This window comes from Salmo salar, chromosome 09 (genome assembly GCF_965601325.2).
Source record: "Salmo salar chromosome 09, fSalSal1, whole genome shotgun sequence".
Lineage (NCBI taxonomy): Eukaryota > Metazoa > Chordata > Actinopteri > Salmoniformes > Salmonidae > Salmo > Salmo salar.
In genome coordinates, this window is record NC_138299.1 from 78,192,053 (window position 1) to 78,204,774 (window position 12,722).

Consider the following 12,722-nt stretch of genomic DNA (forward strand, 5'->3'; position numbering starts at 1 on the left):
CTCTCCCTCTTGGTCAAATAGCCCTTACACAGCCTGGAGGTGTGTTGTGTCATTGTCCTGTTAAAAAAACAAATGGTAGTCCAACAAAACGCAAACCAGATGGGATGGTGTATGGCTGCAGAATGCTGCGGTAGCCATGCTGGTTAAGTGTGCCTTGAATTCTAAATAAAGCACCCCCACACCATCACACCTCCTCCCCCATGCTTCACGGTGGGAACCACACATGTGGAGATCATCCATTCACCTACTCTGCGTCTCACAAAGACATGGCGGTTGGAACCTAAAATCTCAAATTTGGACTCATCAGACCAAGGGACAGATTTCCACCAGTCTAATGTCCATTGCTCATGTTTCTTAGCCGAAGCAAATCTCTTTTTCTTATTGGTGTCCTTTAGTAATGGTTTCGTTGCAGCATATCGGCCATGAAGGCCTGATTCACGCAGTCTCTGAAAAGTTGATGTTGAGATGTATCTGTTACTTGAACTCTTTGAAGCATTTATTTGGGCTGCAATTTCTGAGGCTGGTAACTCTAATGAACTTATCCTCTGCAGCAGAGGTAACTCTGGGTCTTCCTTTCCTGTGGCGGTCCTCATGAGAGACAGTTTCATCATAGTGCTTGATAGTTTTTGCAACTGCACTTGAAGAAACTTTCAAAGTTCTTGAAATTTTCCGGATTGACTGACCTTCATGTCTTAAAACCTGTTGAGGACAGACGTTCCGCTAGCGGAACCCCGTTCCGCCTGCGGAACCCCTAGCCAACAGCCAATGGCATCGCACGGCGCGAAATACAAAACCAACTAAAATACCACAATTCAATTTTCTCAAACAATCAACTACACTGCTCAAAAAAATAAAGGGAACACTTAAACAACACAATGTAACTCCAAGTCAATCACGCTTCTGTGAAATCAAACTGTCCACTTAGGAAGCAACACTGATTGACAATAAATTTCACATGCTGTTGTGCAAATAGAATAGACAACAGGTGGAAATTATAGGCAAGTAGCAAGACACCCCCAATAAAGGAGTGGTTCTGCAGGTGGGGACCACAGACCACTTCTCAGTTCCTATGCTTCCTGGCTGATGATTTGGTCACTTTTGAATGCTGGCGGTGCTTTCACTCTAGTGGTAGCATGAGAGGGAGTCTACAACCCACACAAGTGGCTCAGGTAGTGCAGCTCATCCAGGATAGCACATCAATGCGAGCTGTGGCAAGAAGGTTTGCTGTGTCTGTCAGCGTAGTGTCCAGAGCATGGAGGCGCTACCAGGAGACAGGCCAGTACATCAGGAGACGTGGAGGAGGTCGTAGGAGGGAAACAACCCAGCAGCAGGACCGCTACCTCCGCCTTTGTGCAAGAAGGAGCACTGCCAGAGCCCTGCAAAATGACCTCCAGCAGGCCACAAATGTGCATGTCTCTGCTCAAACGGTCAGAAACAGACTCCATGAGGGTGGTATGAGGGCCCGACGTCCACAGGTGGGGGTTGTGCTTACAGCCCAACACCGTGCAGGACGTTTGGCATTTGCCAGAGAACACCAAGATTGGCAAATTCGCCACTGGTGCCCTGTGCTCTTCACAGATGAAAGCAGGTTCACACTGAGCACGTGACAGACGTAACAGTGTCTGGAGACTCCATGGAGAACGTTCTGCTGCCTGCAACATCCTCCAGCATGACCGGTTTGGCGGTGCGTCAGTCATGGTGTGGGGTGGCATTTCTTTGGGGGGCCGCACAGCCCTCCATGTGCTCGCCAGAGGTAGCCTGACTGCCATTAGGTACCGAGATGAGATCCTCAGACCCCTTGTGAGACCATATGCTGGTGCGGTTGGCCCTGGGTTCCTCCTAATGCAAGACAATGCTAGACCTCATGTGGCTGGAGTGTGTCAGCAGTTCCTGCAAGAGGAAGGCATTGATGCTATGGACTGGCCCACCCGTTCCCCAGACCTGAATCCAATTGAGCAGATCTGGGACATCATGTCTCGCTCCATCCACCAACGCCACGTTGCACCACAGACTGTCCAGGAGTTGGCGGATGCTTTAGTCCAGGTCTGGGAGGGGATCCCTCAGGAGACCATCCGCCACCTCATCAGGAGCATGCCCAGGCGTTGTAGGGAGGTCATACAGGCACGTGGAGGCCACACACACTACTGAGCCTCATTTTGACTTGTTTTAAGGACATTACATCAAAGTTGGATCAGCCTGTAGTGTGGTTTTCCACTTTAATTTTGACTGTGACTCCAAATCCAGACCTCCATGGGTTGATAAGTTGGATTTCCATTGATTATTTTTGTGTGATTTTGTTGTCAGGACATTCAACTATGTAAAGAAAAAAGTATTTAATAAGATTATTTCTTTCATTCAGATCTAGGATGTGTTGTTTGTGTTCCCTTTATTTTTTTGAGCAGTATATTTTACAGCATTTTAAAGATAAGACTTTCGTTAATCTAACCACATTGTCCGATTTCAAAAAGGCTTTACAGTGAAAGCAAAACATTAGATTATGTTAGGAGAGTACATAGCCACAAATAATCACACAGCCATTTTCCAAGCAAGCATATATGTCACATAAACCCAAACCACAGCTAAATGCAGCACTAACCTTTGATGATCTTCATCAGATGACACTCCTAGGACATTATGTTATACAATACATGCATGTTTTGTTCAATCAAGTTCATATTTATATCAAAAAACTGCTTTTTACATTAGCATGTGATGTTCAGAACTAGCATACCCACCGAAAACTTCCGGTGAATTTACTAAATTACTCATGATAAACGTTGACAAAATACATAACAATTATTTTAAGAATTATAGATACAGAACTCCTTTATGCAATCGCTATGTCCTATTTTAAAATAGCTTTTCGGCGAAAGCACATTTTGCAATATTCTGAGTACATAGCTCGGCCATCACGGCTAGCTATTTTGACATCCGCCAACTTCGGGGTCACCTAAACTCAGAATTACTATTAGAAAAATTGGATTACCTTTGCTGTTCTTTGTCAGAATGCACTCCCAGGACTTCTACTTCAACAACAAATGTTGTTTTGGTTCCAAATAATCCATAGTTATATCCAAATAGCTATGTTTTGTTCGTGCATACTAATCATGTGCATATTCTAGTTTCTGGCCAGGAGTAGTAACCAGATTTAATCGGGTACGTTTTTTATCTGGATGTGAAAATACTGCCCCCTATCCCAAAGAAGTTAAAGTAACTGTTGTTTCTCTTTGCTTATTCGAGCTGTTCTTGCCATAATATGGACATGGTCATTTACCAAATAGGGCTATCTTCTGCATACCACCCCTACCTTGTCACAACACAACTAACTGGCTAAAACTCATTAACCTGTTATGGCTAGGGGGCAGTATTTTCACGGCTGGATAAAAAACGTACCCGATTTAATCTGGTTACTACTCCTGCCCAGTAACTAGAATATGCATATAATTATTTGCTTTGGATAGAAAACACTCCAAAGTTTCGAAAACTGTTTGAATGGTGTCTGTGAGTATAACAGAACTCAAATGGCAGGTCAAAACCTGAGAGATTCCTTTACAGGAAGTGGCCTGTCTGACCATTTCTTGAACTTCTTTGCCATCTCTGTCTTTTACAAAGGATCTCTGCTCTAACGTGACACTTCCTACGTCTTCCATGGGCGCTCAGAGCCCGGGAAAAACCTGAATGTCGTCATCCCAGCCCCAGGCTGAAACACATTATCGCCTTTCGCAAGTGGCCGATCAAGGGACTGTGGGCTTCGGCGCGTGCCCTGGCTGCCCCCGTCTTTGTGATTTTTCCTCTGTTTGCCGAAAAGGAGATTCCCGGTCGGAATATTATCGCTTTTTTACGAGATAAATTGCATAAAAATTGATTTTAAACAGCGGTTGACATGCTTCGAAGTACGGTAATGGAATATTTAGAATTTTTTTGTCACGAATTGCGCCATGCGCGCGACCCTGATTTACCATTTCGGATAGTGTCTGGGACGCACGAACAAAACGCCGCTATTCGGATATAACGATGGATTATTTTGGACCAAACCAACATTTGTTATTGAAGTAGCAGTCCTGGGAGTGCATTCTGACGAAGACAACAAAAGGTAATCAAACTTTTATAATAGTAAATCTGATTTTGGTGAAGGCTAAACTTGCCGGGTGTCTAAATAGCTAGCCCGTGATGGCTGGGCTATGTACTTAGAATATTGCAAAATGTGCTTTCACCAAAAAGCTATTTTAAAATCGGACATATCGAGTGCATAGAGGAGTTCTGTATCTATAATTCTTAAAATAATTGTTATGCTTTTTGTGAACGTTTATCGTGAGTAATTTAGTAAATTGTTAGCAAATTCCCCGGAAGTTTGCGGGGGGTATGCTAGTTCTGAACGTCACATGCTAATGTAAAAAGCTGTTTTTTTATATAAATATGAACTTGATTGAACAAAACATGCATGTATTGTTTAACATAATGTCCTAGGTGTGTCATCTGATGAAGATCATCAAAGGTTAGTGCTGCATTTAGCTGTATTCTGGGTTTTTGTGACATTATATGCTAGCTTGAAAAATGGGTGTCTGATTATTTCTGGCTTGGTACTCTGCTGACATAATCTAATGTTTTGCTTTCGCTGTAAAGCCTTTTTGAAATCGGACAGTGTGGTTATATAAAGGAGAGTCTTGTCTTTAAAATGCTGTGAAATAGTCATATGTTTGAAATATTGAAGTTTTTGTATTTTTGAGGAATTTGTAATTCATGCCACGCCTATCATTGGATATTGGAGCAGGTGTTCCGCTAGCGGAACGTCTAGATGTAAGAGGTTTTAAGACGGAAAGAAATTACACAAATTAACTTTTAGCAAGGCACATCTGTTAATTGACATGCATTCCAGGTGACTACCTCATGAAGCTGGTTGAGAGAATGCCAAGCGTGTGCAAAGCTGTCATCAAGGCAAAGGGTGTTTACTTTGAAGGAGATATAATATATATTTGATTTGTTTAAAACTTTTTTTGTTACTACATGATTCCATATTTGTTATTTCATAGTTTTGATTTTTTCACTATTATTCTACAACGTAGAAAATAGTACAAATAAAGAAGAACCCTGGAATGTGTAGGTGTGTCCAAACTTTTGACTGGTACTGTAGATGTTCTTAGTTAGACACATACAGTGTTGTGCCTATGTACCCTACAGTATTAAAGATCACTAGTAATGCTATAACAGTAAGTTATGGTCAGCCTTCCATTAATAGCAAGCCAAGGTGCCTTACTGGCTATATTGGGTAGAAATGGAATAGTTGTCACTGGGAATGTAGATAGATAGATAGATAGATAGATAGATAGATAGATAGATAGATAGATAGATAGATAGATAGATAGATAGATAGATAGATAGATAGATAGATAGATAGATAGATAGATAGATAGATAGATAGATAGATAGATAGATAGATAGATAGATAGATAGATAGATAGATAGATAGATAGATAGATAGATAGATAGATAGATAGATAGATAGATAGATAGATAGATAGATAGATAGATAGATAGATAGATAGATAGATAGATAGATAGATAGATAGATAGATAGATAGATAGATAGATAGATAGATAGATAGATGTCACTACACCTTCCTACTTCAGGCTTATGCTCCTGAGAGTGGGATGGAAGAGGGGAAAGACATAGAGAGATTGAAGGAGACTTTGTCATTCATAAGGGTTTGATGAAGGAGATAGAGAGAAATAGACTTAAGTCATTCATAAGGGTTTGATGCCTGCTGTTGGTTGAAGTGTATTACTCATTATCATGGCCTACATACATTAACTCTGAATTACTATTATTGCCGATTATGCGAACACACACACACACACACACACACACACACACACACACACACACACACACACACACACACACACACACACACACACTGATATATGTTTTTCCCAGCAACCTGACTGAGTTTTGAACTGCATAGGCTGCTAGTGCTGTCCATGGTGCTGAACGCTAAAACTACATTTTGCCTACAAGATACACCCCATTTTCAGAAATTCATGTGCAGTGTTGTTAAGTGTTTAGATTTGATTATTGGATTCGCGCTATCTGGTGGAACATGCATAATACACAGTACCTGCTGGTTTTGCAGGCAATTGCATTTCTACGCTTCATGATTGGAGTATGTCACATTTTTCACCACTTGGCGTCACTGTTGACCGTTAGTGTGAGAAATGGTCACGGGCGTTAAGAGGCCCATCCCGCCTTCACAGGGTGAGGACATGTCTTGCTGCATTGTTACAAAGAGACGCAGGACGAGAAAGCGAACATTCGGCAGCTAGATCAGTCTGTTTATACCTTCTACAATTGCATCCGAATTTGACAAATAACTTCTTCAAAATCTTGATTGTTTTAAATATAATTTCATCTCTTTGGATCTATGCGTTGCTGACATTCGATGGAATGATGTCTTTACCGAACAGAAGGAGCTCTATTGTGACGTATGTAGTGCTTGTGCTGCTGGAGTGTTACTGGGAAGCGGTGTCTGCGCAGCTCTCCTATTCCGTCTCAGAGGAGGTAAACCCGGGGACTTCTGTGGGAAATATCGCTAAGGATCTAAACCTCAATGTCCAGGATTTGGAGTCGCGTATGTTTCAGATTGTCACCGGGTCCAAGAGAAAGTATTTCGAGGTAAATCTAAAGACTGGGGTTCTCTATGTGAATGAGAGGATAGACAGAGAGGAGCTCTGTGTGAAGGCTCCGAAATGTACAGTCAGTGTAGAGGCCGTTATAAACAGTCCGTTGAAGCTTTACCGTCTAGAAATCACTATTTTAGATGTTAATGATAATGCTCCGTCGTTTATTGAAAAATCACAAAGTATCAATATAGCAGAGAATGCATTACCTGGCTTGAGATTCGCCCTAGCAGAGGCAAATGATGCGGATGTGGGTAAGAATACTGTTAGTACATACATGCTTAGCCCTAATGAATACTTCGCTCTTGATATACACAAAGGAGGAGAAAGTGTGTCTGCTGAGTTAGTGCTGCAGAAAGCTTTAGACCGAGAGAAACAGCCCGTTATAAAGCTCACGCTGACGGCTGTTGATGGTGGCAACCCACCGAGGTCGGCCACATCAGAGATTGTAGTTAATGTTTTGGACATCAATGATAACGCTCCGGTTTTTAGTATCTCGTTGTATACGACTCGACTTTTGGAGAACGTGGCAATAGGGACTGCAGTAATCACACTGAATGCGTCTGATGTCGATGAGGGCACAAACAGTGAAATGGTGTATTCGCTCAGAAGTAAAGGCCAAGATCACATATTAGATAGATTTCAAATCGATTCTAAAACGGGAACAATAACAGTTAAAGGTCATATAGATTTCGAAGAAAGTACTGCCTTTGAGATCCGTGCAGAAGCGAGTGACAGAGGCCAGCCCCCGATGGCAGCTCACTGTAAAGTGTTGGTAGAGGTGGTGGACCTCAACGACAATGCCCCTGAGATCACGGTGACGTCACTCTTAGACATAGTGAAGGAGAACGCCAAGATGGGCACTGCTATTGCTCTCGTGTCCGTCCTCGATAGAGATGGTGGCAAAAATGGAATAGTGAAGTGTGAAATTGCTAATGATGTCCCTTTTAAATTGGAGACAAACTATAAAAACTATTATTCTTTAGTGGTCGACGGGCCTCTGGACAGGGAGAGCGCTTCTCAGTATAATGTCACCATCACAGCTACTGATGAAGGGACCCCGCCTCTCTCCAGCACCAGCGTTATTACTGTACACGTTTCTGATGTAAATGACAACGCTCCTCGTTTCTCAGAACCGGTGATTAATGTTTATGTGAAAGAGAACAGTCCGGTAGGAGACGTCATTTTTACAATATCTGCTTTTGACTCAGATTCAGATGAAAATGCAAAGATGACGTATTCGTTATTAGATAAAAGTGTTTCAATATCATCATCTGTAAATATAAACTCGGATACTGGAGATATAATCAGTCTGCAGTCTTTTAACTATGAGGAGATCAAAACTTTCCAGTTTAAAGTTCAGGCCACAGACTCTGGTGCTCCTCCACTCAGCAGCAACGTGACTGTGAACGTTTTTATCCTGGATGAGAATGACAACAGTCCTGGGATTCTCGCGCCCTATTCTGAACACGGCTCCGTTAACGCTGAGAACGTTCCCTATTCTGCTGAAGCGGGCTACTTTGTGGCCAAGATCAGGGCTGTAGACGCCGACTCTGGCTACAATGCGCTGCTTTCTTATCACATCTCTGAGCCCAAGGGAACCAACCTCTTCCGAATCGGAACCAGCAGCGGGGAACTGAGGACTAAGAGAAGAATGAGTGACAATGACCTGAAAACTCACCCTCTGGTCGTGTTGGTTTCTGATAACGGAGAACCCTCACTGTCAGCGACTGTGTCTATTGATGTAGTGGTGGTTGAAAGTACAGGTGAAATCCAGACTCAGTTCAGAAATGTACCGAGAAAGGAGGAGAACTTCTCTGATTTAAACCTGTATTTGTTGATCGCCATTTCCTCGGTATCAGTGATATTTTTACTGAGCCTCATCAGTTTAATAGCTGTAAAATGCCACAGGACAGAGGACAGTTTCAGAAGGTACAGCGCCCCAATGATCACCACACACCCTGACGGAAGCTGGTCTTACTCTAAATCTACTCAGCAGTATGACGTGTGTTTCAGCTCAGACACACTGAAGAGTGACGTAGTGGTTTTCCCCGCTCCGTATCCACCTGCAGATGCAGAACTGATCAGTATTAATGGAAATGACACGTTTAACAGGACTCAGACGTTACCCAACAAAGAGGAGGTAAGAACTGTAGTTTTAACACAGAAATTAGTTTTCCTTCTGTCCTTTGTCGCTTTGTTTTAATTTTCAATGTTTTTGGTTAACGTTGTTATTTGCTTCGTTATCTCATTTGAATGACATATTTAAGATGTTAAACTTCCTTGCTATTTTCCCACGTTGAAGAGAAAGTTGGACGCGCTGTCCATGGTGCTGAAACGATTCACCCTCTTTTGCAGGTTGTCGGAACTATAATTTGCTAAATTATAGTTCCGACAACCTGCAAAAGAGGGTGAATCGGGTATCCTAAGAGCTAAGGGGTATCCTATGTATCCTAAGGGGTATCCTATGTATCCTATGAAGCAAGCTAGATGTATTCAGGGTTTTCTAAAGCTAACCATATCCAGTTATCTTCACATTCCAGCTCAGGCTCCTTCCGTACTAGCACGGGAGATATTGCTCGTCCGCCTGCCGCTAATTGTAGCAGGCAGGCGCGTGCATATCGCACAAGGCTTTTCGAACTCTTCATTGAGACAATGGTGAAACATCAATCCATTGGCGAGTCAGAGCCACGTATTCTTTTTTGTAGTCTTTACTTACGTTTTTTTTATTAGGCACGTCAGTTAAGAACAAATGTTTATTTTGAATGACGGCCAAGGAACTGCCTTGTTCAGGGGCAGAAGGACAGACTTTTACCTTGTCAGCTCGGTGATTCGATCTTGCAACCTTCCGGTTACTAACCCAACGCTCTAACCACTAGGCTATCTGCAGCCCCACAGGTTGTGCACAGTTTACGCTGACTTTGGTGTGCTTATTAATGCAGAACCACAAGCACCTCTTTTTCCAACTCCTATCAATAAAATCTTTGTTTTAGGTGATACTAAAGTGTTACTAGCTAGGTCATCCAATTTGCAACAGATTTTCAGGCAAATATTCTAAAATCTGCATAAAACAATATTCCCACCAGAGATGTGTTTCAATCAAACTGACTTTTTGCGGATAAAAAGCTGTGCGTAATAATGTAGTGCACATAAAAATATATTTTTCTGTTAAATTCCCATGTACCGAATGAAAATAACAACCCTCATAGAGTCTAAGCCCTGTCTAAGCCGGAGTGCTTACTGCTTTTAGCCCATACAAATGCATTGAATAACAGATTCACTACATGGAGCAACAAATAGTCCCCAAAAAATCGAAAGGAAGTTTGTTCTGAAGTGTCTGTCCTTTATCTGAGAGATATAAGAAAAATCAGGAAAAAATATATACATTTTCTTTTTTACATGTATTTATCCCCTTATTTTTGTCCTTACACAGTCGCTATAAATACAGAACCAGTCAAAAGTTTGGACACACCTACTCATTCAAGGGGTTTTTCTGAAATTTTCTATTTTCTACATTGTAGAATAATAGTTAAGCCATCAAAACAATGTAATAACACATATGGAATTATGTAGTAACCAAAAAAGAGCTTTGCACACTCTTGGCATTCTCTCAACCAGCTTCATGAGGTAGTCACCTGGAATGCATTTCAATTAAGAGGTGTTCCTTGTTAAAAGTTAATTTGTGGAATTTCTTTCCTTCTTAATGCGTTTGAGCCAATCAGTTGTGTTGTGACAACAGAAGATAGCCCTATTTGGTAAAAGACCAAGTCCATATTATGGCAAGAACTGCTCAACTAAGTAAAGAGAAATGACAGTCCATCAATTACTTTAAGACATGAAGGTCAGTCAATGCTTAATATAAACAAACAAAAAACATATATTTTTTTTACTCCATTTTCATCGTATCCAATTGGTAGTTAGTCTTTTCTTATCGCAGCAACTCCCGTACGTACTCGGGAGAGGCAAAGGTCGAGAGTCGTGCGTCCTCTGATACACAACCCAACCAAGCTGCACTGCTTCTTGATACAATGCCCACTTATCTCGGATGCCAGCCATACCAATGTGTCGGAGGAAACACCGTACACCTGGCGACCGTGTCAGCATGATGGGACAAGAACATCTCTGCCAGCCAAACCCTCCCCTAACCCGGACGATGCTGGGACAATTGTGCACCGCCCCATGGGTCTCCCGGTCGCAGCCGGCTGCGACAGAGCCTGTACTCAAACCCAGAATATCTAGTGGCACAGCTAGCACTGCGATGCAGTGCCTTAGATGCCTGCGCCACTCGTGAGGCCAAATTTCAAAATCTTTGAAAGTTTATGCAAGTTCAGTTGCAAAACCATCAAGCGCTATGATGAAACTGGCTCTCATGAGGACCGCCACAGGAAAGGAAGACCCAGAGTTACCTCTGCTGCAGAGAACAAGTTAATTAGAGTTAACTGCACTTCAGATTGCAGCCCAAATAAATGCTTCACAGCGTTCAAGTAACAGACACATCTCAACATTACTGTTCAGAGGCGACTGCATGAATTAGGCCTTCAGGGTCGAATTGCTGCAAAGAAACCACTACTAAAGGACACCAATAAGAAAAAGAGACTTGCTTGGGCCAAGAAACACGAGCAATGAACATTAGACTGGTGGAAATCTGTCCCTTGGTCTGATGAGTCCAAATTTGTGATTTTTGGTTCCAACCGCTGTGTCTTTGTGAGACGCAGAGTAGGTGAACGGAGGATCTCCGCATGTGTGGTTCCCACCATGAAGAATGGAGGTGTGATGGTGTGGGGGTGCTTTGCTGGTGACACTGTCAGTGATTTATTTAGAATTCAAGGCACACTTAACCAGCATGGCTTCCACAGCATTCTGCAGCAATGCGCCATCTCATCTGGTTTGTGCTTAGTGGGATTATAATTTGTTATTCAACAGGACAATGACCTAAAACCCACCTCCAGGCTGTGTAAGGGCTATTTGACCAAGGAGATGGATGGAGTGCTGCATCAGATAACCTGACCTCCACAATCACCCGACCTCAACCAAATTGAGATGGTTTGCAATGAGTTGGACCGCAGAGTGAAGGAAAAGCAGCCAACAAGTGCTCAGCATATGTGGGAACTCCTTCAGGACTGTTGGAAAAGCATTCCTCATGAAGCTGGTTGAGAGAATGCCAAGAGTGTGGAAAGCTGTTATCAAGGCGAAGTGTGGCTACTTTGAAGAAACAAAAATGTTAAATATATTTTGATTTGATTAACCTTTTTTTGTACTTCATGATTCCATGTTTTATTTCATATTTTTTTACGTCTTCACTATTATTCTACAATGTAGAAAATAGTAAAAATTCAGAAAAACCCTTGAATGAGTAGGTGTGTCCAAACTTTTGACTGGAACTGTACTTTGATTACTTTTTACAACTGGTACCGGGGGACCTTAAGCCGAGGATTGTGAGGCCTATGGTTGTCCTAGAACAAAATATCCGACGTGTACGTGTTTTCGTTCTTACATGTTCATGAGTCACCTTTGCATAGAGGAGTATGTTAGTTTGTAGGCCAAACAGTTCAGACGCTACAGACAGAAGTTGGCAGATCGGCTATACCGATATTTGTGGATAATTGTGGAGGACATAGAGCCTCGTCATGTTCGGGAGAGTCTCATCTTTCCATAGATGGGTCATAATAGTTTTTAGGCCAAACCGTTCGGACGCTACAGACGATTTTGTGAGAAGACCAATGTTCCTGATGTGTCATGGTGACAATCTCAAAGTCAATTCCTGTAAATATGTACAAAAGGTATTTGAGCAGATTTAGTCTAGAACAAAATGCATTGCACCAATAACTTTCAAAAGATTGAACTGAAGTTTGCCCCCAAAAAATGGATTTTCCTATGAATGAAGTCGCACAATTTTTTTTATTTTACTACGAATTAAGTCTCACAAATGTGTGTCTTTTCACACGAATTAAGCCACTCAAAAACGCACAAAACCGCACGAAATCTGCTGAAATACTTTTTGTATATATTTGAAGAATCTCAAAGCGCTTCAAAAGCAAAAAACAAAC

General features: G+C 42.1%; 2 protein-coding genes across 5 annotated transcripts in view; both read left to right on the top strand.

Moving 5' to 3' along the window:
* LOC106611843 (protocadherin alpha-C2) overlaps positions 1 to 12,722 on the top strand; it is a 199,269-nt gene that overhangs the window by 83,139 nt on the left and 103,408 nt on the right. The gene's annotated exons all lie outside the window — the stretch shown is intronic.
* LOC106611847 (protocadherin alpha-8-like) lies at positions 6,283 to 8,881 on the top strand. Its single transcript, XM_014212446.3, has one exon. It carries the CDS (start codon positions 6,443 to 6,445, stop codon positions 8,879 to 8,881), a length of 2,439 nt encoding a protein of 812 aa, XP_014067921.2. The 5' UTR covers positions 6,283 to 6,442.

What these genes read in the sequence shown, in the direction of transcription:
- LOC106611847 (XM_014212446.3), top strand. Translation starts at nt 6,443, where the DNA reads ATGATGTCTTTACCGAACAGAAGGAGCTCTATTGTGACGTATGTAGTG.